We start from the raw sequence: 26066 nt of genomic DNA, 5'->3' as shown, positions 1-26066 counted from the left end.
CTTTGAAGGGTTCACAGGGTCTCAATGGAGCTCCCGGGCTCCCAGGAGCATCTGGTCTCCCAGGTTTAAAAGGTAAGGAGCATTTTCCCCTTTAATGCATTTTTCCAGAGCAAGGTGGATTTCTAACAGGCCCAGGGCTCTCCTTGGGGGAGACACTGTGTTTCAAGGAAAAGGAATCGATTTACATTTCCCCTTCGGCTGAACCCCCTTTGCAGTCTTTGTTCCTCAAAGATATGCGACAAACAGTGGTTTGACCCAGCTGCCTTCCAGACTCAGCAGCAGAGGAGAACCTCAGCTCTAGACAGTCTCCCCTTCTGGTGATGTTTTAGGGCTCCTCCTCTCATCTCTGCCCATACGGAGCCTAGTGATGTGTTTCCCAATGGAGATATGCTGCATGTAGCAACGTTTCATGCCAATAGTCTGGTAGCATCCCAGCCCTTCATTGGGGCATAAAAGCGTAACCTTTTACCCGGTGGGTAACTGTGTCAAGGAGCCTCTCTGGCTATGATTTTTTTCCCTCAAAAGATCTATGTGCTGCAAATTGAGCTGTAGCTTCTCCTGACCACTTGAACAATGTCTTGATATCCCCAGGAGATCAAGGCCAGACACTTGGAATTTCTGGTAGCCCAGGACCGAAGGGACAACCTGGGGAGCCTGGTTTCAAAGGTAAGGCTACTGTACTTTTGTCTCCCATGTCTCACAGACTCCTCAAAACTGAGGATCGGAAGGAATTTTGGAGGCCAACCCCAAGTTCTGCAACTTCTGTACAGTGCAGAAAAATTCCTACCTGACATATATCCACTCAGAGGCCGTCAACAGTTTTCCCAAGCAAACCAGCCTACTCTTCCTTCAAGACTCACAGACTTACGGGATAAGTCTAAGACCTTTAAGATAATGGTGTCCACCCCCTTAGTTTTTAGTTAAACTAAATACTTCGTGAACATTTCCACCCATCACTCCTACTGCTGGGAACACTCAGAACAAGTTTACTTACTTTTCAATTGGGAAGCATCTTTCAAATATGAAGACAGCTGTCACAATCCCTTTCAGAGTATCTTTGTTGGATCCAGCTCCCATGGCAACTCAAAATGGCTTCACCTTCCTGCTCCCCCTCTCCCGTGGAGGAACACACTGCCTGAACTGTGGCCTGATCACTCAGCATTTTTCTTGATTTTGTAGGTGTGAAAGGAAAAGATGGACCAGTTGGTGATGTGGGTTTCCCAGGAAACAAAGGTGAAGATGGGAAAGTTGGTATTTCTGGAGATGTTGGCCTTCCTGCCTCCCTAGGTACCATGACACATGACAACTTTACTCTGAAAAAGTTCAGATCAGCTTCAATTCACAACCCCTTCTGAACTTCTGCCTTGTTTTCACTTTTAGGACTCCCCGGGGTTGCAGGCATGAGAGGAAATCCAGGGCTTCCAGGTTCTTCAGGCCACCCAGGGGCAGCTGGGCCCCTGGGACCCCCTGGCCTAATAGGAACCAAAGGTATGAGAGTTGGGAGTGGGCAGGGGGATAAAGGGTCCTTTCCTCAAAAAAAGGATGGCAGCTACTTTTTCTTAGGAGAACCTAGCTGGGATTAAGCCGTATTCAGGGGAGTCATTGACTGGGTTTCATGAGGGATAACAGGAAAGGAGGAAGAAGAAGAAGAAAGGAGTGCAAACATGAATGGGAAGAGGAGAACATGGGATCCATGGAGAGCAGAGTTGGGAAGGAAGGTCGTTGCCTTGGCATATGTAGCCTTTTCCTGACTTAGAGATTGGGCAGCAAGTCTCTGGGAGCTGGCAACTCAAGGTCTTGGCATTGCCACTCTGATTTCTTCTTGAAGATACCTCATTATCTACCACCCTGCTCTTAAGCTATATTGGTCTCTAATAAGAGGCAGGAAGACTTAGGGTGGAGGGTGGAGACCAGGTGTGGTCCAGTCTCCCTTAGGGCATTAAATAATGCCTCAGGAGAGACCATGACCTTTGAAATGAGGACTTTGCAGTGCCCCTGGGGGCAGGACCTTTTGCTGACCCTTCATGATTCAGAGTTGCTGGAGCCATTTCTGATATTCTCTCCCCTCAGGTTTCCCTGGACTTCCTGGTTTACATGGACTGAATGGGCTGCCAGGAACCAAGGGAACCCATGGAACTCCAGGTAAGCAAGACCCTCAAAGGCAAAGAGGAGAGCACTCGCTCTTCCGGAAGCCTGACAGAGGCTGGCCTTGAGTTCTTGGCTGCGGTGTATCCCATATCCTTAGACTCCTAGGTCTCCTTGCCAGCCCCCAATTTGGGATGCCTTGATGTGGGGAGGAAGGAGGATGGGGTTCGTCCTTCTACCCGAACGAGCTCTCCTTCCTGTCCTTTCAATCCTCAGCCTCCGGTGTCTGTCAAGCAGGCCCCCTGCAAGTGAGCTAGGCACAAAGGTCTCACCCCCACTGACTTCTGTCCCCGCATCTCTCTGCATCTCCTCCTAGGACCTAGTATAACCGGTGTGCCTGGGCCAGCTGGCCTGCCTGGTCCCAAAGGAGAAAAAGGTTCTCTAGGAATTGGCATCGGAGCTCCAGGAAAGCCAGGCGTGAGAGGACCAAAAGGTAGCCGAGGTAAGTGAGCCCAAGTCAGGCTTGGCTGGGCAGCCAGGGCTGGGTTTCCTCAGGGCCACGCGGCTCACAGGGATGAGCGGTGCGTACCTCTGCATCTCTGGGAATCTCAGAACCCAGTGGAACTGACTACCAACAAAAAGAGGGTAGGCTACACTTAGGGCTTTCCTGGGAAGGGGTGTCAGAGAGCAGTTCAGTGAGTGCCCCCCAGCCTCCAGGTTCCCTCCCACTCTCCCTTATTAACCTCAGGGCCTCCCTTTCTCACTTTGCCACAGCCTGGGTTTAATGGTCCTGAGGGACTGTGCTTGTCCACATAGCGAGAGGTTTACCAGAAGTTCCTTGGTGTCCAGTGCGGTTGGCTGTCCCAGGGCCCTGGGATGACAGTGTGGCTGCTGGAAGAAGCCCAAGTCTAAGAGGATAAATGTCTCCCTAGGACAGGCACACAGCAAGCACTTGATTAGGATTTACTAGGTTTACTAGAAATCCAGTTTCGTCTTAATCTCGGCCCCTGACTCATCACATAGTCTGAAGTCCCCTTCTGAGCCCCCATTTCCCCACTTCTCAAATAGTGTGAATGAATTCTGATTTGTTAACTCTCCTTAGAAATGTTCTGGAGACGCATATACCTCCCACTCAACGTAGAACAAGAAATGAATTTAGTGTAGCATCACAGCTAAGAGTATGGGCTCTGAAGTCAGAGTGCTGGATTCAAATTCCAGCTCTTCCTCTCACTAGCTACATGACCTTGAACAAGGAAGTTACTTGCCCCTCCACCCCAAAGGAACGTGGGTTTCCTTTTCCATAAAAGGTGAATAAGAGAATCTACCCCATAGGTTTGGTGAGGAATCAATGAGGAGTGAGGTAATGTATATGGAATCACTTAGCACAGTGCATGGCACATAGTAGTTGGTCAAGAAACACTGGCCATTCTACCATCACATGTTACCTGGGGAAATCATGTTTTCAAAATGTTCTGTTCCTTATAGTTCTGGGGCCTGATGTCCCACCACATTATTTTATGTGTTTATGTGCATGTGTGTGTAGGTTTTCTAGGAACTATATTCATGCATTAATTCATTTCCAGTTGCATTTTATATTGGGGCATCTGCTATCTCTGTGTTTACTCTTTCCTTTGTCTGGACCAGCCTGTACTTTTCTGAAAGCCAGCAGCTTCTTCAGAGTGAGGCCTCCAACAGGGTCTGAGCCTGTAGGGAGGTTGTGTGGCTTCTTTGGCAGGAGATAGAGAAGAAGGGTCCTGGGTGGAAGCACAGGCATGATGCCTTTTCTGTTTTTAAACCTTGACTATGAATTCCTGGTCATTAAATTATTCATTGCCTTTGGCTATCTGAGGTAATAAAATCACAATTACAAGTGCAGTAAACAGCACATGTCAAGGTGGATATATTTCAGGCACATAATGGCGACAGGGAAGAAAAGGAAGTTGCAGAGGAGTACATTTGGTATGACTCCAACCAATGTTTTTTAGGGATACAAATATGCATGGTCAAACTGTGATGAAAAGGGAATGATGAACACAAACTTCAGGAGTGGTTGCCTCTGGGAGGGAGGGAAGGTGGTGGAATCTGTGAAGGGCATGCAAAGAAATTCAAAGGTATCGCTATCTTCTTTTCCTTAAATTGGGTGGTTGGAACACAGATGTTCATTGTATCTGGATGATTTTTTTACATACAATTTATAAATATTCTTCTGTTCTTCTCAATATCTAATTAAAACAATTTGTTTTAAAAGAATATAGGAAATTCCAACAGGAACAGGATCTCTGATTTGATTATAGAAATCAGTGTACAATGAAGATGTACCCCCAAGAAAATTTCCTAGGACCAATCCCCGTCCCTACAATACCTTCACCTAAATAACATTAAATTGGGCCAAACATTTTCGTATTTGCACTAAATATTGAGAGGCTGCATTAGTATATTGGAGGGTTTTTTTTTAGGTCTCTGACAATGGAATGAGTTGGGAAAACATGCCATTTTGCATTTTCATGTGACCATTTACAGTGTCTCATTCTTTCTACCCACCACCAGTCCCTCCCATAAGGAAACTTGCACAAGCCTCTTAGATAGCCTCATCCACCAGAGGGCAGACAGCAGAAGCAAAAAGAACTACAATCCTGCAGCCTGTGGAACAAAAACCACATTCACAGAAAGATAGACAAGATGAAAAGGCAGAGGGCTATGTACCAGATTAAGGAACAAGATCAAACCCCAGAAAAACAACTAAACGAAGTAGAGATAGGCAACCTTCCAGAAAAAGAATTCAGAATAATGATACTGAAGATGATCCAGGACCTTGGAAAAAGAATGGAGGCAAAGATCGAGAAGATGCAAGAAATGTTTAACAAAGACTTAGAAGAATTAAAGAACAAACAAACAGAGATGAACAATACAATAACTGAAATGAAAACTACACTAGAAGGAATCAATAGCAGAATAACTGAGGCAGAAGAACGGATAAGTGACCTGGAAGACAGAATGGTGGAATTCACTGCTGTGGAACAGAATAAAGAAAAAAGAATGAAAAGAAATGAAGACAGCCTAAGAGACCTCTGGGGCAACATTAAACGCAACAACATTCGCATTATAGGGGTCCCAGAAGGAGAAGAGAGAGAGAAAGGACCAGAGAAAATATTTGAAGAGATTATAATCGAAAACTTCCCTAACATCGGAAAGGAAATAGCCACCCAAGTTCAGGAAGCGCAGCGAGTCCCATACAGGAGAAACCCAAGGAGAAACACGCCAAGACACATAGTAATCAAACTGGCAGAAATTGAAGACAAAGAAAAATTATTGAAAGCAGCAAGGGAAAATGACAAATAACATACAAGGGAACTCCCATAAGGTTAACAGCTGATTTCTCAGCAGAAACTCTACAAGCCAGAAGGGAGTGGCATGATATACTTAAAGTAATGAAAGGGAAGAACCTACAACCAAGATTACTCTAGCCAGCAAGGATCTCATTCAGATTTGATGGAGAAATCAAAAGCTTTACACACAAGCAAAAGCTAAGAGAATTCAGCACCACAAAACCAGCTCTACAACAAATGCTAAAGGAATTTCTCTAAGTGGGAAACACAAGAGAAGAAAAGGACCTACAAAAACAAACCCAAAACAATTAAGAAAATGGTCATAGGAACACACATATTGATAATTACCTTAAACGTGAATGGATTCAAAGCTCCAACCAAAAGACACAGGCTTGCTGAATGGATACACAAACAAGACCCATATATATGCTGTCTACAAGAGACCCACTTCAGACCTAGGGACACATACAGACTGAAAGTGAGGGGATGGAAAAAGATATTCCATGCAAATGGAAATCAAAAGAAAGCTGGAGTAGCAATACTCATATCAGATAAAATAGACTTTAAAATAAAGAATGTTACAAGAGACAAGGAAGGACACTACATAATGATCAAGGGATCAATCCAAGAAGAAGATATAACAATTATAAATATATATGCACCCAACATAGGAGCACCTCAATACATAAGGCAACTGCTAACAGCTATAAAACAGGAAATCGACAGTAACACAGTAATAGTGGGGGACTTTAACACCTCATTTACACCAGTGGACAGATCATCCAAAATGAAAATAAATAAGGAAACAGAAGCTTTAAATGACACAATAGACCAGATAGATTTAATTGATATTTATAGGACATTCCATCCAAAAACAGCAGATTACACTTTCTTCTCAAGTGCACACGGAACCTTTTCCAAGATAGATCACATCTTGGGTCACAAATCAAGCCTCAGTAAATTTAAGAAAATTGAAATCATATCAAGCATCTTTTCTGACCACAACGTTATGAGATTAGAAATGAATTACAGGGAAAAAAAGTAAAAAACACAAACACATGGAGGCTAAACAATACGTTACTAAATAACCAAGAGATCACTGAAGAAATCAAAGAGGAAATCAAAAAATACCTAGAGACAAATGACAATGAAAACACGACGATCCAAATCCTATGGGATGCAGCAGAAGCAGTTCTAAGAGGGAAGTTTATAGCTATATAAACCTACCTCAAGAAACAAGAAAAATCTCAAATAAACAATCTAACTTTACGCCTAAAGGAACTAGAGAAAGAAGAACAAACAAACCGAAAGTTAGCAGAAAGAAAGAAATTATAAAGATCAGAGCACAAATAAATGAAATAGAAACAAAGAAAACAATAGCAAAGATCAATAAAATGAAAAGCTGGTTCTTTGAGAAGATAAACAAAATTGATAAACCATTAGCCAGACTCATCAAGAAAAAGAGGGAGAGGACTCAAATCAATAAAATTAGAAATGAAAAAGGAGAAGTTACAACAGACACCACAGAAATACAAAGCATCCTGAGAGACTACTACCAGCAACTCTATGCCAATAAAATGGACAACCGGGAAGAAATGGACAAATTCTTAGAAAAGCACAACCTTCTGAGACTGAACCAGGAAGAAGCAGAAAATAGGAACAGACCAATCACAAGTAATGAAATTGAAACTGTGATTAAAAATCTTCCAACAAACAAAAGTCCAGGACCAGATGGCTTCACAGGTGAATTCTATCAAACATTTGGAGAAGAGCTAACACCCATCCTTCTCAAACTCTTCCAAAAAATTGCAGAGGAAGGAACACTCCCAAACTCATTCTATGAGGCCACCATCACCCTGATACCAAAACGAGAGAAAGATACTACACAAAAAGAAAATTACAGACCAATATCACTGATGAATATAGATGCAAAAATCTTCAACAAAATACTGCAAACAGAATCCAACAACACGTTAAAAGGATCATACACCATGATCAAGTAGGATTTATCCCAGGGATGCAAGGATTCTTCAGTATACGCAAATCAATGTGATACACCATATTAACAAATTGAAGGAGAAAAACCATATGATCATCTCAATAGATGCAGAAAAAGCTTTTGACAAAATTCAACACCCATTTATGATAAAAACTCTTCAGAAAGTGGGCATAGAGGGAACCTACCTCAACATAATAAAGGCCATATATGACAGACCCACAGCTAACATCATTCTCAATGGTGAAAAACTGAAGGCATTTCCTCTAAGATCAGGAACAAGACAAGGATGTCCACTCTCACCACTATTATTCAACATAGTTTTGGAAGTCCTAGCCAGGGCAATCAGAGAAGAAAAAGAAATAAAAGGAATACAAATTGGAAAAGAAGAAGTAAAACTGTCACTCTTTGCAGATGACATGATACTATACATAGAGAATCTTAAAGATGCCACCAGAAAACTATTAGAGCTAATCAATGAATTTGGTAAAGTTGCGGGATACAAAATTAATGCACGGAAATCTCTTGCGTTCCTATACACTAATGATGGAAAAATCTGAAAGAGAAATTAAGGAAACACTCCCATTTACCATTGCAACAAAAACAATAAAATACCTAGGAATAAACCTACCTAGGGAGACAAAGACCTGTATGCAGAGAACTGTAAGACACTGATGAAAGAAATTAAAGATGATACAAATAGATGGAGAGATATACCATGTTCTTGGATTGGAGGAATCATTTTGTGAAAATGACTATACTACCCAAAGCAATCTACAGATTCAATGCAATCCCTATCAAATTACCAATGGCATTTTTTACAGAACTAGAACAACAAATCTTAAAATTTGTATGGAGACACAAAAGACCCCAAATATGCAAAGCAGTCTTGAGGGAAAAAAATGGAGCTGGAGGAATCAGACTCCCTGACTTCAGTCTATACTACAAAGCTACAGTAATCAAGACAATATGGTACTGGCACAAAAACAGAAACATAGATCAATGGAACAAGATAGAAAGCCCAGAGATAAACCCACGCACCTATGGTCAACTAATCCTTGACAAAGGAGGCAAGGATATACAATGGAGAAAAGACAGTCTCTTCAATAAGTGGTGCTGGGAAAACTGGACAGCTACATGTAAAAGAATGAAATTAGAACACTCCCTAACACCATACACAAAAATAAACTCAAAATGGATTAGGGACCTAAATGTAAGACCGGACACTATAAAACTCTTAGAGGAAAACATAGGAAGAACACTCTTTGACATAAATCACAGCAAGATCTTTTTTGATCCACCTCCTAGAGTAATGGAAATAAAAACAAAAATAAACAAATGGGACCTAATGAAACTTCAAAGCTTTTGCACAGCAAAGGAAACCATAAACAAGACGAAAAGACAACCCTCAGAATGGGAGAAAATATTTGCAAACGAATCAACGGACAAAGGATTAATCTCCAAAATATATAAACAGCTCATACAGCTCAATATTAAAAAAACAAACAACCCAATCCAAAAATGGGCAGATGACCTAAATTGACATTTCTCCAAAGAAGACATACAGATGGCCAAGAAGCACATGAAAGGCTGCTCAACATCAATAATTATTAGAGAAATGCAAATCAAAACTACAATGAGGTACCACCTCACACCAGTTAGAATGGGCATTATCAGAAAATCTACCATCAACAAATGCTGGAGAGGGTGTGGAGAAAAGGGAACCCTCTTGCACTGTTGGTGGGAATGTAAATTGATACAGCCACTGTGGAGAACAGTATGGAGGTTCCTTAAAAAACTAAAATTAGAATTACCATATGATCCAGCAATCCTACTACTGGGCATATACCCAGAGAAAACCATAATTCAAAAAGACACATGCACCCCAATGTTCATTGCAGCACTGTTTACATTAGCCAGGTCATGGAAGCAACCTAAATGCCCATCAACAGACGAATGGATAAAGAAGATGTGGTACATATGTACACTGGAATATTACTCAGCCATAAAAAGGAACGAAATTGAGTCATTTGTAGAGACGTGGATGGATCTAGAGACTGTCATACAGAGTGAAGTAAGTCAGAAAGAGAAAAACAAATATCGTATATTAACGCATATATGTGGCACCTAGAAAAATGGTACAGATAAACCAGTTTGCAGAGCAGAAATAGAGACACAGATGTAGAGAACAAACGTATGGACACCAAGGGGGGAAATTGGCGGGGAGTGGGGGTGGTGGTGTGATGAGTTGGGCAATTGGGATTGACATGTATACACTGATGTGTATTAAATGGATGACTAATAAGAATCTGCTGTTTAAAAAAATAAATACAATTAAATTTAAAAATTTTTTTTTAAAATGTCTCAATCTTAAATACTTGAGCTTTTTTTTTTTTTTACTACTTGAGGTCAGTAGTACCTTTATTTCAGGTTTAATGATATATTGGTGTAATTATAAAATCAAGAAACAGGTGAAAAGAGAAGGAGGCTCCAAATATTGCCATGGAAACAGACATTTTTACAGTCCATGCGCTGTCCACACTTACTCTACTATATGTGGTGTCTTGTTTATTGGTTTTGCATAATTTCAGCACATATATATGTATAGATATATGAAGTTATGTTTTCAGGACAAAAATACAATGTGTCTCTCTTCCGATTTTTATCTTTGTGAAAAAGAAAAATACTTCAAAGATTCATCAAGACATAACTGACAATGCTAAAAGTAGCACCGAGTGGTTTTGCAACTAGTTTTGCTCTTTGTTTTTCCTTTGTTTCTTTTCCAGACTTCTAATAAGTGGAAACTTTTCTTTAAATTTATTTTTTCCTCCTTTATATTTCCTCAGTATTCAATTAATCAATGAGCTGTTAAAGACACCCAAATTAACCAATCTGCCATCTTTCTTTACAAATTATCGTGGATTTACTATTTCTTAGCAAAATATGAGAAATTCAACATGAATATTTTCAGCTTTTCTTGTCAGAAAAATAAAATTCAACATCCTATTTTGGGATTTTCTTGTCACAAACAAGAATCTCAACCACCAAAACAGTTTGTCAACCAATTCGAATCTATTCCTCTTCATTTGACTATCTTTTAGAATATACCAAAGTAATAAATACATTTCTTCCATGTTACAAGAATAAAATAGATTTCTACATTTGTATACGAGGCTTTGATGTGTTTTCCCAGCAAGATTACCATCTATGTTTTCAATGTATGCATATTGTATAAATCTACTGTAATCGGTTGAAATTTTTGGTTTTGAACATATTATAATAGAAATCATTCCACAAACAGAAAACATGTAAAGCAGTATTAAACTTTGAGCAAACGAGTATTACGTATGTACTCCAGTAAATGGCTAGTCTCTTTGGCCAAACAGGGAGAAGGGATTCAGGCAATTGAGCAAGCATTCAGCTAATATCATGAATTACCTATAAAACTGTTTTTCAGCTTGCCTGGAAGACCCAGTAGTTAGCTGTAGAAGACACCGGGGGTCATAGCGCCCTTGCCGCCTCCATTCTGCTCGAGCGGGCAAGTGGGTGTCTGTTCTGACTGGCTGGGGCCTGTGCCCCACCTTGATCTGTGACCTCCTCGGAGTAGCAGCAGACAGGACTGGCTAACTTGATGAAATGTTGTGCAACAGGGACAGTAGGTTTAAAATCACTGTAGGAAACTTCAATTCCAGGTGCTGCAGTCATACCTTCTTTTCTTCCTGATTTAGGGGAAATCTGTCTAAAGTATTTCCATTACCAGCGAGGTTGGGGAGCTAGAACTTTCCGAAGCTCTATCCGTCCCAATTCAATGCAGCGCCTGCTGCGAGCAAGGAGTCTCTGAGCCGCTGTCAGCTGCGCTGGGCCGATGGCTGCCAACGGAGGAGAAAGGGAGAAGAGCCCTCTGCTGGCCTCGGCTGGTCTGGCTCCTACCTTAAGGGCTTCCATTTTCTTGTGTGAACTTCCATTTTCTCTGAGAGAGCCTGGCCCTCTCTTAGGCACACAAAGCCCCTGCAGCCCCTTTTATTTATTCTTTGCAGGTTTCCCAGGTCTCCAGGGCCCCGCTGGTCTCCCTGGTGCCCCAGGCCTCTCCTTGCCCTCAGTCATAGCAGGACAGCCTGGCGACGCTGGGCGACCAGGCCTAGATGGAGAACGAGGTAAAGCCAGGAAGCCCAAAGAGGGCTGGCCATCACCTTTTGTCTGGAGTTTGGGGAGGGCCTGTCTACAGTCCAGCCCCATCCCCACTGCTGGATGTGCATGGGCCTGTGAGGCCTCACCTCCCTCCTCCCGCAGGGACGCAGGGGGTTGGAATGGGCTGCATTTTGCTAAAAGGGTTTGGGAAGGTCTGGGCACTGGGGCCCCACAGAAGGCAAGGAATAGCCTTTGGCTTCCTACCAGTCCCGAGGCTTTCAGCAATGGCCGCTTCCTCTTCCCTCTGCCCTCATCCCTCTTCCAATCTTATCTCTAGGCCGCCCAGGCCCCCCGGGGCCCCCAGGCCCCCCTGGGCCATCCTCGGATCAAGGCGACCCGGGAGACCCTGGCTTCCCTGGAGTTCCTGGCCCTCAAGGGCCCAAGGGAGACCAAGGAATTCCAGGTTTCTCTGGCCTCCCTGGAGAGCTAGGACTGAAAGGTATGACTGCGTGGCTGGCTACTGGGTCCTTTCCCACTCCACTGTCAGAGGTGGCCCCTTCCTGCAGCCCTGTGAAGAGAGACCAGCTGATGATGCTTTTCCTGCCCTCGCCTCTGCTTAGTCTCAACCCCACCACCACCAGCACCACCATGCCAGGCCCTGACTTGCTTTCCTTTGGACTTTGCCAGGCATGAGAGGTGAGCCTGGCTTCATGGGGACTCCAGGCAAAGTTGGGCCACCTGGAGACCCAGGACTTCCCGGGATGAAGGGGAAGGCAGGGCCAAGAGGTGAGTTGAGAGCATGTGCCGGGCTGATCCTGAGCTCAAGGGAGGGGTTGGGGGGTATCATTCCTTCAGGAGTCACTGCTAAGCACGCCAAGAAAGGCTGGATGGCTGAAGCAGCTGGATCAAGCTCCTCCAGGGAGGGAGTTTCTCCACCTTGGAGATACCTCTGCCTGCATCAGCTCCCAGGACTCAAGGTCATTGCCGCTTTGCCGCCATGGATCTTGCCACTGACCTCCCCTCTCTGCATTGTTTCTGCATTTGCGGTCACTGCGTTTGCACTCAGATCACCACTCACCCATTTGCTGAATCCAGAAATGAAGAACCATCCTTTCTGTCCTTTATCACCACTCCCCTCACACACACAGCCAATCCATTAGCAAGCCCTGAGGGCTGTGTCTCCTATAAACGTGCCTTGCATCTGCCCCCCTCTCATCACCTCCACCTCTACCACTGAGGTCCCAGCCACCAACATTTCTCACGTGGATCACTGCGGTGACTGCTAACTGGTCTCCCTGCTTCCATTATTCACCTCCCCCAACAATCATTTCTCTAGACAGTGGTCAGAGAGGTCTTGTAAAAACAGAAATCATCCATGGGCGTCCCATGGCATAAGAATTAACTATGGCCATGAAGCCCTCTGTGATGCCTCCCTCTCCATCCTCATTACCAGCCCTTCCCCTTTGCTGTTCACTGTGCGTTTGTCACACTAGCCTCTTTCAGTTATCCAAAAACACCACACCTTGGCTGGCCGCAGGGCCTTTGCACGTGCTAGTTCTACTTCTGGAATGCTCTCCCCCACCCCCCAGCTTGTTCTAATGCTTTAATGGTCTCCGCTTAAGTGTCACTGCTTGTAAGAGGCCACTTATAACTCTCTCTAAAGCAGGTTCTCCACCCCATAGCCCTCTCCGCTCCCTCCCACTGTCCGTGCACTGTCCATTTCCTTTGTAGCACTTCTTACAATTTGCAGTAAGATTAATGGTTTTTGTCAGGTTATGTATTTTTCATCTTTATCACCAGACCATCGTCTCATAAAGGTCTTACTTACTGCTCTATCCCCTGATCTACCAGGCTCTGGCACATAGTAGGCACTTGAGAAATACTCTTTCAATGAATTAATAAGCAAATTGGCTTGTTTGGCTTCTATTAGTAAGCCAGCTGGCTGGGTTTGGGGTCTTGGCTGTGATGCCAACTGAACCTCCGGGAGCCCACCCTGGCCACCTCCTCTGCCTCCGCTTGACATTTCCATTTCTCCCATGTGCCCACAGGCTTATCCGGCCCCCGAGGCGCTCCTGGACAAACACCAATTGCAGAAGACATCCAGGCTCCTCCTGGACCCATGGGTCTAACAGGCATCGATGGCATCCCTGGCCTCATGGGGGACCCTGGGATCCAAGGCCCTGGAGGCCTACAAGGTGAGGAGGGCGCCAGAGAAAGGGGACTTCACGGGGAGCTGAGGCGGCTTTGGCTGGCAGGCTGAAGCAACTGGCTGGGAACCCCGGCTCCGAGGGGGCGCCTTCATCGAGCGTTTCCTCGGCTCCCTCACAAAGCTTCCAAGCTTCTCGCCAGGAGGGAGGGGACCAGCAGGGCCAGCAGTTGTACTTGGCTTCAGAGAACGAAGCACACGGAACGAAGTGCTCTGCGTGGGCAGAGCACAGCAGCTAATCCAGACAGCTCGTCCCTCGCTAACGTGCTGCTGCGGGAAGGAGGGAGCGTGGTGGGGGGACAGAGAGCAACGGAGAAAGCCCAGGGCTGGGGGACGGAAAACCCGGCTTCCAATCCCAGTTTTGCCCCAGCCGGAGTAAGCTAGCAGTCTCTCTCTGGACCTCGGTGAACTCATTTCTGACATGGGACCCCAGCAGTTGCCCTGCGTCCTCCCCAGCATTGCTGGGAAGATGAGAGGAAGGGAGGGGGACATGGGTGTGAAGGAGCTCAGAAGGGCTAAGTTCAGAGTGAGGTCCCAGGGCTGAGCTGCCCGGACGTGAACTAAGGACCAGCCCAGGAGGCTCAGCCCTGAGCTCAGCGTGCACTCCAGGGTCATGGCCAGTTCGCCCTCTCCTGGTGAGTCCTGGGCATGACACACGAGTCCCCTTTCTCCAGGGGAGGCTCCTCCAGACCCTGCACATTGAGTACCCCGCTGTGGGCCTTCTCTCCTGGCAGGCTTCAAAGGTTTACCTGGCATCCCCGGCAAAGATGGCCCCAATGGACTCCCTGGCCCACCTGGGGCTCTTGGTGACCCTGGTCTCCCTGGACTGCAAGGCCCTCCAGGATTTGAAGGTCTGGCAATGTCGGCACTAGGGGGCAGAGGGCTTCTGTAAGGGTTTGAGGCTTGAGGGTGAGTCAGCATCTCAAATCGTGGCATTAGGAAACCGGGCAGTAAAGCTTGACACTACTAGCAGGCTGGGAAACTGGGCTCGAATCCGTTCACTCCATTCTGAGCCCGTGAAGGATTAGAGCCCTGCATTCCAGAAGGCAAAGGACTGTTCCACATAGTTCTCTGGGTTCTCTTCCAGCTCGTAAGAGCTATAACCCTATACTATAGCGTGGCCCCCTGCCCTGCACACCCCCTCTTCTACCCAGGGATTCTGACGTGGATGGAAGGGGGCTGGTTCAAGGGAGAAGAGAATCTGAGATAAGATATGGCTGCTCTGCTACTTACCTTCCATTTTATATCAGAGATGGCAAATCAGTTGTCCTGAGCAGAGAACAGTCCTGAAGCTCGCTGGGAGAGTGCCGCGATTGTTAGCCACGTCTGCCACGGGCCGGAGAGGAGGGTGTGATTTTGCCTCGCTAACCCCAGCTCTGCTTTTTCACTGCCTCTGATTCAGCAGGTCCTTGGTTATCTCTGCTCTCTCCATCTCAGGAGCTCCAGGGAAGCCGGGCCCCTTCGGGAGGGCTGGAGTGCCTGGGCAGAGCGTGAGAGTGGGCTACACCTTGGTGAAGCACAGCCAGTCGGAACAGGTGCCCCTGTGCCCCGTCGGGATGAGCCAGCTGTGGGTGGGTTATAGCCTGCTGTTCGTGGAGGGGCAGGAGAAAGCCCACAACCAGGACCTGGGTAGGTACCGGCTTGCACATCCAGCCCTGGCCCTCTGTCCCCACAAGGCCCAAGAGCCACACTCCTCGCTCCTCCCAACCCTTGGTGGGCCCATGTTGGGTAGTGGGTTACAAGCACCAGCTCTGGAGTCAGGCAGATCTGGGTTCAAACCCCAGCTCTGCCGCTCACTCTGGACGCGTTATTCAACCTGTCTAAGCTTCCGCCTCCTTCTCAGTGGAACAAGCCTAATTCTAGTACTTGTCCCACAGGGCGGACTAAGGATTACAGGAATCACCCATGTAAAATGCTTAGAACAAAGTTTGACATCCATTGGATGTCAACGTTTGACATCCAACGTATCAAGCATCCATTAAACGTTAGCAATTAGTAGTAGTAATAATAATATGACCTGCCGGCAACAATGATTACCCAAGAATTGAATTGTCTTCAGGTGTGTGTTTCAGCGAACCGCAGGCTCACTCTATTAAATGCTGATTTTACAAAGCAGACTAATTAGGGAGTCATCATTCAGTTTCTAAAAAGATTCTTTTCATTATCAAACTTCCCTGGTGCATAGAAAATAGACTTCAGTGTGTGTACAGTGGTTCAGGATAGGAAGGAAAGGCGTCCCTGCTCTGCTACAAGCAGTTGGGTAAGAACCCAAACCACCATCTAGTCCAGTCGTAGTGGCTCCAGGGACAATCCCAGCCCTGCCCCTCAGCCAGACCTTACCTGCCCCTGCCCACCTTCTCTCCTTGCAGGGTTTGCTGGCTCCTGCCTGCCCCGCTTCAGCACCATGCCCTTCATCTACTGCAACATCAACGAAGTGTGCCACTATGCCCGGCGCAACGATAAATCCTACTGGCTCTCCACCACCGCGCCCATCCCCATGATGCCCGTCGGCCAGACGCAGATTCCCCAGTACATCAGCCGCTGCTCTGTGTGTGAGGCGCCCTCACAAGCCATTGCTGTGCACAGCCAGGACATCACCATCCCGCAGTGCCCCCTGGGCTGGCGCAGCCTCTGGATTGGGTACTCCTTCCTCATGGTAAGGTCCCGCACCGCCCTCTCCACCAGTATGAAGGCCGAGGGCAGGGAGCGCTGGGAGGGAAATTCTGAAATCCAGTGCCGAGGGAGCCCTGTGACTCGAGGGCTGGGACGTTAGGCCAAATACGAGGCCTACTTGTCCTCGGCAGGTAACAAACACTAAATGGCACCCTAAAGGGTACGGTACAGATTGCAGTAAAAGTTCCAATGAAGGGGACTTCAGAGCCAGAGCTATTAATAGGTCTGCTGGGGGGAAGGGCCCATGGTCTAACGACCTTGTGGACTATTCCGCGCTCTCTCCCTTCTCTGGAGCACACCGCCAAGGGCCTGGGGCAGACGGAGGGCTCTGAGAAGAACTGCATCCTGAACCCTGTTGGCAGTTTCCTTAATTCAGCCTTTCTCAGATCTGTCAGTGGAAATGCTCGGGGGGCACCTACCACACCTTGGACTCGGCAGGACAGCAGCAGTTTGGGAAATACTGGCTGGGATGCAGCCGCAGCCCAGGAGCCGTGGGTTAGGAGGGCGCTAGGGAGCTCGGAGGGGGCGCTCCCGGCTCTGAGGCTGAGACAAGGGAGGATGAGCGCCCCCGGTCCTGAAACATAGTTGTTGGTCCGCTGGCCAGACAGGGGGGCTGAGCCAAGGGACCAGAGCTGAGAGCCGGAGCGGCGGAGCCCATCACCTCCCCAGGTGACCAGCTCACAGCCGCCCCCATCTGTTTCAGCACACGGCCGCCGGCGCTGAGGGCGGGGGCCAGTCCCTGGTCTCCCCTGGCTCCTGCCTAGAGGATTTCCGAGCCACTCCTTTCATCGAGTGCAGTGGTGCCCGGGGCACCTGCCACTACTTTGCCAACAAGTACAGCTTCTGGCTGACGACGGTGGAAGAGAGGCAGCAGTTTGGGGAGGAGCCCGTATCTGAGACGCTGAAAGCCGGGCAGCTCCACACCCGGGTCAGCCGCTGCCAGGTGTGTATGAAAAGCGTGTAGGGTGGCACCTGCCACTCTGCCCCTTGCCCTCCCCTGCCCCACACAACGGTCACCTCACAAACCTGAACGGTCTGAAGAAGGAAGGCCAAGCCCTTCTGCCCATCTGTCAAGTTGTCCATTGGAGTCTCGCTTGGGCTGGACCGCTGGACGCTGATCACCTCCACCCTCAGGCCCCACGGTGAGCCCACCCTGCTGGGAGCTGCTGTCCCATTTCGGTGCTACAGTTTGGTTTGGATGTTTGTGTGACTCTTCGTGGCTACCTCAGAAAGACCTGCTGGGCCACCACTTTCTTAGAATGCTAGCTTTCCTCACTCTCTTGATCAGAAGGCTCTTCGTGATAGCTAAGGAGTCATTTCATTATGTCCAGAGGTCACCGCACATCACTTGGCTTAAACCAGAACCCAGTGTTTCCACGTGAAAAAAATTTCTCTGGCTCAACATTATGGATGGCTCAAGCCTGCACAGGGCAAGCTCTCAACTCTTCCCGGAGACCCACTGTGTCTAGGCAGGCAGCAGAGCTGGAATGAGGTGCCAGCCAGTGTCCCGGGGTGCGCTCTGACTGCTTCGAGAGTGAGCACGACTGGGCCCCAGATTGCTTAGGGACGCTGGAAGACCAGCAGCCGAGAGGTGCTCATTAACGTCACATGGTCGTAGACAAATCACTTCCTCCTTGCCGGCTCCCTCCCCAGCCACAGGCAGCAGACTTGGCCTGGTTCAGAGTAGAGCAGAGGATGCACCCAATGTGGTCAGACCCATAAAGGGAAATGAGAACCGCAGCCCTTTCTCCCGGGCCGGGGGGGAGAGGGGAGGATGGGTAAGGAGGTGTGAATTTTGCTTTTGACTCCAGGAACAAAAAGGAAAATCCCTTGTCCCAATTTCTCAGAAGCCCCTGTTTATTCCAAATGCCATTCAGATGTGTGCAGTGTGGCAAGTCGACACTGCAGTGTTGGTTCCTTTGCATTTTGAGGCTGTGAGAGACTTTCCACTAAAATGTCCATCCAATTGCTGTTTCACAGGTAGCCTGTTAAACCATTTTGATATGTTTTTAAAGCCTCATAAAAATCTAGCACAGTCCTCTCTTTAGCAGTTAGCAGACCCAAAGCAAGCCTGAGTAGACTGTAAAGTATATTCTGTTTAGGGGGATTTGTTTTAACCATTTCCTTTAATTATCAGTTTCCCAGAACACTTAGCTATGTTGACATGAGGCAATTCCTTCCAGGTGATTCTGTTTCCTTAAATATTATGTAAACTGTGCCAACACAGACAAAGCATAATCAGTATAACCTGAACTATTGTTACCTTCACCTCCTCAGTAATAAGCATGGTGTCAGCTTTGTACATTGCAAATAAAAGGAATCCAATATGAACATTTGACTCTTTTGACATTCTTTCTTTGATGAAAACTTTTCTAAAGTCCATCTCACTGAAATTCATAAGCCCCCCTCAGAGCCATGGGGGTTCCTGTCACTGCAAGTCGAGCTTTATAACAAAACACTGAGACACGGAAAAATACAATTAAAGTCAAGGGTTGATTGATAATGTCTTCCAACAGGCAACAAATCCACAACATGTTTCAAGATCAGCCTACAACTGTTTTTAGCCCCATCACATGCTAGAGTTCAAGAAAGGAATTTCCATATTTCTGGGGCCTCAGGATCATTTACAGATAAATCAAAAGGAGAGAAATTTAAAAGTCATTAAAATCAAATCTAAGATATATGTGCATATATTTGTATATGCATAAAATATATCCTCTGGAAGGATAAACAAGAAATTAATAACATTGGGAGCATTCAGGAAAGAGAACTGACCTGTGGGAGGGAGAGACATTTCACTGAATACCATTTTGCACCTTTCGAATTCTGAACCGCTGGAATATATTACCTACTGGAAAAGAAAAAAATGGAATCTAAGGAAACAAGTGCTCAAATATTCCTAAATATACCACACAAAAAAACCCACCTTGGTTTGGTGCTAGCTTTCAAACCGCAGTTGCTGGCCTTCCTGGGGGCTTGCTTGAGCATGGAGGTGAAATGCATAGGTTAAGAAGACAAGGAGAGGAAAAGGGGAAGATACCACTGGGACATGAGGTGCATCCACACAGGAGACTGGTTAGCAAAGCCAATTTGACGAATATGTGCTTTCAAATTTAGTATGTTGCTTGCTAGTCCTGAAACGGTTTGGAATTGTATTTGATGCACAGATTAATGTCACCACATGAATAATTCTTTCCAGTTATGACTGTCAAGCAAAATGGAGTCAAATTCAAACACAATTTTTAATTTCCCAAACAAAAATCAACAATTTAAGTCAGTGATTAGCAAACTACAGCCTGTGAGCTAAATCCAGCCCTCTGCCTGTTTTTGTAAATAAAGTTTTATTGGATTACGGCCAGGCTCATGTGCATGCACATTGTCTATGGCTGTCTTGGGGTTTCACCAGCAGAGATGAGTAGCTGTGACAGACACTATGTGGTCTTCAGAGCCTAAAACATTTCCTATCAATCATCTGACCCTTGACAGAAAAAGTTTGCAGACCCCTGATTTAAGTGATAATGATTTAAGGACAGGGTGACCATCTGACAAAAGTATCAGTAAAGATGGGGACAGTGACCCATCAAATAGTTAAGGTTCTCTCAAACAGGAAGGAGATCAATGTAATGAGATGTAATGTCTTTGACACACTCTTTGAGATCAATTATAATTATTTAAATACATATTCAAATAATTTAACAAGAATTTTTTTTCCCTGATACAATGATTATCACTTTATTATTAGAGCAAGAGAACAGATTGCTTCTTAGTATTTAGCCCAGAGAGGTCAAACCTGAAAGGGTGAAGAAGCACAGGGTAATCATCTCTCATCTGCTGGTGCTGGAAGCAAGGTGGGAGTTGCTGCCTATCTTCCAGACATCCACCTCCTCATTTCAGTAGCTGAAGATTCGCTGTGGCCATGTAAGAAGCTGGGAAGTGCAAGAGACGACTCCTAATCTTTCTGCTCCTAGATTCCATGATTGTTTTAGTTCTTTCTGGGGAAGGGGTATATTGTTCACTTGTTTGTTTTTTTCTGAGAAAAGGTGATTGGCTCAGTCATGATCGCTATCAAGTTTGTATGCTGTTGGCATATCAGGCACTTGCTGACTAGAAAAGTTTTATGTGATGAGTTCATGTTCTTCTGGTGCCAGATGGAAGACAGATGTCCAAGGTGAGTTCCCACTATTCTATATGCTCAGAATCTCGAAATCTTCCTCCAGGTCAAACTCCTCTAGTTGTTCAGTAGAGTCGATGAATTCTATCACAATACAGAAAAGAGGAAGAAAAAAGCTTGACACTTTGGCTCAAGCGGTCAATAAGTTACTCAGTAGTTAAGACCATGCATTTTAAATTGCTTTGCTACAGAAAAGCTTGTGTAGAGGAGACTTATAGGCGGGACCACTGCTGAGTATTAGCAATTCTCTATAAAGAATCAAAACAGGTTTAAGGGCCAAGATGTAGGAGTAGAAAGACCCTGAGCTCATCTCCTCTCATGAGCACACCAAAATCACAACTATCTGCAGAACAACCATTGATGAAAAAGGCTGGAACCTACCAGAAAAGATCTTCTACAACTAAAGTCATAAAGAAGGATCCACAACATGACGGGTAGGAGGGGCAGACTCGCGATATAATCAAATCCCATACCCCCCGGGTGGGCGACCCACAAACTGGAGAATAATTATATCACAGAAGTTCTCCCACAGGAGTGAGAGTTCTGAGCCCCACATCAGGCTCCCCAGCCTGAGGGTCTGGCACTGGGGGTAGGAGCCCCCAGAGCATTTGGCTTTGAAGGCCAGTGAGGCTTTACTGCAGGAACCCCACAGGACTGGGGGAAATACAGACTACACCCTTAAAGGGCGCACACAAAAATCTCATGTGCACTGGGACCCAGGACAAAAGCAGTGATTTGATAAGAGCCTAGGCCAGACCTACCTGTTGGGCTTGGAGACTCTCCTGGAGAGGCAGGGGGGGTGGCTGAAGCTCACCCGGGGGACATACACACTGGTGGCAGACATACTGGGGAACATTCAACTACATGAACACTCCTGGTGGCTGACATGTTGGATCATTAGTGCCAAGACCTGGCCCCACCCGACAGCCTATAGGCTCCAGTGCTGGGACACCTCAGGCCAAACAACCAATGGGGCAGAGACACAGCCCCACCCATCAGCAGACAGGCTGCCTAAAGAAGTCCTGAGCCCATGGCCTCTAGACAAGCCCCTAGACATGGCCCTGCCCATCTGAGGCCCAAGACCCAGCTCCACCCACCAGTGGGCAGGCCCTGGCCCCTCCTACAAGGAAGCCTGAACAAGACTCTAAAGCAGCCTCACCCACCAGGGGGCAGACACCAGAAGCAAGAAAACTACAATCCCACAACACAGGCCAGACCCTATCCTGGGACCAGCTGGCCCCTGATCCTGCCAACTAGCAGGCCACTGCAACCTTAGGGACACCCCAGACCCCATACCCAACTGTATCAGAAACCAGCCCCTCCTTACCAGTGATCTGAAATGAGCTCTGGGATCCCTGGGCCCAGGAGCCACACTCCAGGAAACAGCTCTGCCTGCCAGTAATCCAGCACTAACCCCTGCCAGTAGTTGGGCAACAGCCCCAGAGGCTTCGGGACCCTGACTCTGGCCACCAGTGAGCCAGCACTAGCCCCGGGGCCCCCATGGATTCCACAACCAGCCACCTCGTGACCAGGCCCCACTAAACAGCAACCAGCAGCATCTGCACAAGGCAGGGCCTGGCAACCAACCAGACTAGAAGCCAACTAAGCCTAGCAGACCACCCACATAGTCAGCCTGCCACAACAGAAGGAACCACACAGCCCTCTTAGGGGGAACACCTAGAGCATATAGCTTGGGTGACAAGAGAGGAGCACACTGCTGGAACGCATAGGATGCCTCCTACAGAGGGCCACTTCTCCAAGGTTGAGAAACGTAACTAACCTACCACAGACATAAAAATACGGATAGCAACTTAGACAAAATGAGGCAGCAGAGGAATATGTTCCAGACAAAGGAACAAGATAAAACCCCAGAAAAAGAACTAAGTGAAGTGGAGATAGGCAATCTACCCAAGAAAGAGTTCAGAGTAATGGTCGTAAGGATGATAAAAGAACTCGGGAGGAGAATGGATGCACAGAATGAGAAGCTAGTTTTTAACAAAGAGAAAATATAAAGAACAACCAAACAGAGATGGAGAATACAATAACTAAAATGAAAAATACACTAGAAGGAATCAATAGTAGACCAAATGATACAGAAGAATGCACCAGTGTGCAGGAAGACAAAGTAATGGAAACCACTGCAGCTGAACAGAAAAAAGAGAAAAAGTATGAAAAGAAATGAGGACAGTTTAAGAGATCTCTGGGACAACATCAAGTGCACTAATATTCACATTATAGGGGTCCCAGAAGGAGGAGAGAGAGAGAAAGGGCCTGAGAAAATATTTGAAGAGATAATAGCTAAAAACTTCCTTAACCTGGGAAAGGAAACAGGCACCCAAGTCCAGGAAGCACAGAGAGTCCCATACAGGATGAACGCAAAGAGGAACACACCAAGACACATTGTAATCAAAATTACAAAAATTAAAAATAAAGAGAAAATACTAAAAGCAGCAAGAGAAAAGCAACAAATAATATACAAGGGAACTCCCATAAGGCTATCAGCTGATTTTTCAGCAGAAACTCTGCAGGCCAGAAGGGAGTGGCACAGTATATTTAAAGTGATGAAAAGGAAAAACCTACAACCAAGAATACTCTACCCAGCAAGGCTTTCCTTAAGATTTGATGGAGAAATCAAAAGCTTTACAGACAAGCAAAAGCTAAAAGAATTCAGCACCACCAAACCAGCTTTACAATAAATGTTAAAGGAACTTCTCTGGGTGAAAAAGAAAAGGCCACAACCAGAAACAAGAAAATTACAAAATGAAAAAGCTCACCAGTAAAGGCAAATAAAGGCAGTATATCATACACAGACAAAACTAGTAGGGAGGTTAAAAGACAAAACGTGTAAAGTCTCCTGTATCCACAATAAGCAGTTAAAGGATACAGAAAACAATCAGATGTAAAATATGATATCAAAAACTGTAATCGTGAGGGGAGGAGAGTACAAATACAGGGTATTTAAAATGCACTTGAAATTAAGAGATCAGCAACTTAAACAATCACATTTATATATAGACTGTTATACAAAAACCTCATAGTAACTGCAAACCAAAAACCTATAACAGATATACACACAAAAAAGAAAAAGGAATCCAAACATAACACTAAAGGTAGTTATCAAATCACAAGAGAAGAGAACAAAAGAAGAAAAGGGAAAAAAAGACCTACAAAAACAAATCCAAAACAATTAACAAAATGGCAATAAGAACATACATATCTACAATTACCTTAAGTGTAAATGGATTAAATGCTCCAACCAAAAGACATAGACTGGCTGAATGGATACAAAAACAAGACCTGTATATATGCTACCTACAAGAGACTCACTTCAGATCTAGAGACACATACAGACTGAAGGTAAGGGGATAGAAAAAGGTATTCCACGCAAATGGAAATCAAAAGAAAGCCGGAGTAGCAATACTCATATCAGACAAAATAGACTTTAAAATAAAGACTGTTACAGGAGACAAAGAAGGACACCACATAATGATCAAGGGATCAATCCAAGAAGAGGATATAACAATTGTAAATATATATGCACCCAACATAGGAGCACCTCAATATACAAGGTAAATATTAACAGACATAAAAGGAGAAATTGACAGTAGCACAATAATAGTAGGGGACTTTAACACCCCACTCACATCAATGGATGGATCATCCAGACAGAATATCAATAAGGAAACACAGGTCTTAAATAACATATTAGACCAAATGAACTTGATACTTGTAGAGCATTCCATCCAAAAGTGGCAGAATACACATTATTTTCAAGTGCACATGGAACATTCTCCAGGATAGATTACATGCCAGGCCATAAAACAAGCCTTGGTAAATTTAAGAAAATTGAAATTATATCAAGCATCTTTTCCAACCACAACACTATGAGATTAGGAATCAACTACAAAAAAAAAAAAAACTGCAAAAAACACAAACATGTGGAGGCTAAACAATATGCTACTAAACAACCAATGGATCACTGAAGAAATCAAAGATGAAATTAAAAAATACCTAGAGACAAATGAAAATGAAAACATGATGATCCAAAACCTATGGGACGCAGCAAAAGCAGTTCTAAGAGGGAAGTTTATAGCGATAGAAGCTTACCTCAGGAAACAAGAAAAATCTCAAACAACCTAACCTGACACCTAAAACAGGTTAGAGAAAGAAGAACAAACAAAACCCCAAGTTAGTAGAAGGAAAGAAATCATTAAGATCAGAGCAGAAATGAAATAGAGACTAAAAAAACAATAGAAATGATCAATGAAACTAAGAGCTGGTTCTTTGAAAAACAAAATTGATAAAACTTTAGCCAAACTCATCAAGAAAAAAAGGGAGAGGGCCCAAATCAATAAAAATCAGAAGTGAAAAAAGAGAAGCTAAAACCAACACCACAGAAATACGAAGGATCATAAGAAACTACTATGAGCAACTATACGGCAATAAAATGAACAGCCTAGAAGAAATGGAAAAATTCTTAGAAAGGTACTATCTCCCAAGACTGAACCAGGAAGAAATAGAAACTATGAATAGACCAATTACCAGTACTGAAATTGAATCAGTAATTTAAAAACTCCCGACAAACAAAAAACCAGGACCAGACGGCATCACAGATGAATTCTACCAAACATTTAGACAAGCGTTAACAGCTATCCTTCTCAAACTATTCCAAAAAAGTGCAGAGGAAGGAACACTTCCAAACTCATTCCATGAGGCCACTATCACCCCGATACCAAAACAGAACAAAGATATCTCAAAAAATAAGAAAATTACAGGTCAATATCACTGATGAACATAGATGCAAAAATCCTCAACAAAATACTAGCCAACTGAGTCCAACAATATATTATAAGGATCATACACCATGATCAAGTGGGATTTATTCCAGGGATGCAAGGATTTTTCAAAATCTGCAAATCAATGTGATACACCACATTAACAAATTGAAGAATAAAAACCATACGATCATCTCAATAGATACAGAAAAAGCTTTTGATTAAAGTCAACATCAACTTATGATAAAAACTCTTCAGAAAGTGGGCATAGAAGAAACATACCTTAACATAATAAAGCCCATATACGACAAACCCACAGCTAAACATCTTACTCAATGGTAAGAAGTTGAAAGCATTCCCTCTAATATCAGGAACAAGACAAGGATGTCCACTCTCGCCACTTTTACTCAACATAGTTTTGGAAATCCAAGCCACAGCAATCAGAGAAGAAAAAGAAATAAAAGGAATCCAAATTGGAAAGAAAGAAGTAAAATGGTCACTGCTTGCAGGTGACACGATACTATACATAGAAAATCCTAAAGATGCCACCAGAAAACTACTAAAGCTCATCAATGAATATGGTAAGGTTGCAGGGTACAAGATTAATATACAGAAATCTGTTGCATTTCTATACACTAACAGTGAACTATCAGAAAGAGAAATTAAGGAAACAATCCCACTTACTATCACATCAAAAAGAATAAAA

The 26066-nt window shown here is 45.0% G+C and overlaps 2 protein-coding genes across 6 annotated transcripts in view; one reads left to right on the top strand and one right to left on the bottom strand.

Annotated features, from left to right (window-relative positions):
* The window catches only part of COL4A6 (collagen type IV alpha 6 chain), a 291365-nt gene extending 272620 nt beyond the window's left edge, over window positions 1–18745 (top strand). For both annotated transcript variants that reach the window (XM_082376976.1, XM_082376977.1), the window contains 14 exons: window positions 9–72; window positions 592–666; window positions 1180–1287; window positions 1381–1488; window positions 2071–2142; window positions 2462–2587; window positions 11445–11561; window positions 11873–12034; window positions 12223–12321; window positions 13584–13730; window positions 14476–14592; window positions 15179–15370; window positions 16111–16397; window positions 17118–18745. In XM_082376976.1, coding sequence (XP_082233102.1) covers window positions 9–72; window positions 592–666; window positions 1180–1287; window positions 1381–1488; window positions 2071–2142; window positions 2462–2587; window positions 11445–11561; window positions 11873–12034; window positions 12223–12321; window positions 13584–13730; window positions 14476–14592; window positions 15179–15370; window positions 16111–16397; window positions 17118–17378 — 1935 coding nt within the window. In that variant the 3' untranslated portion in view covers window positions 17379–18745. The remainder of the gene's footprint in view (window positions 1–8; window positions 73–591; window positions 667–1179; window positions 1288–1380; window positions 1489–2070; window positions 2143–2461; window positions 2588–11444; window positions 11562–11872; window positions 12035–12222; window positions 12322–13583; window positions 13731–14475; window positions 14593–15178; window positions 15371–16110; window positions 16398–17117) is intronic.
* Window positions 18746–18893: 148 nt separating this feature from the next.
* ATG4A (autophagy related 4A cysteine peptidase) overlaps window positions 18894–26066 on the bottom strand; it is a 69594-nt gene continuing 62421 nt past the window's right edge. For all 4 annotated transcript variants that reach the window (XM_082377367.1, XM_082377368.1, XM_082377369.1 and 1 more), the window contains one exon: window positions 18894–20669. In XM_082377367.1, coding sequence (XP_082233493.1) covers window positions 20599–20669 — 71 coding nt within the window. In that variant the 3' untranslated portion in view covers window positions 18894–20598. The remainder of the gene's footprint in view (window positions 20670–26066) is intronic.

This window comes from Balaenoptera borealis (genome assembly GCF_965194805.1).
Source record: "Balaenoptera borealis genome assembly, chromosome: X".
NCBI classification, from domain to species: Eukaryota; Metazoa; Chordata; class Mammalia; order Artiodactyla; family Balaenopteridae; genus Balaenoptera; species Balaenoptera borealis.
Note: the sequence above shows the minus strand (reverse complement) of the source record. Positions and strands in the feature narration are given on the sequence as shown.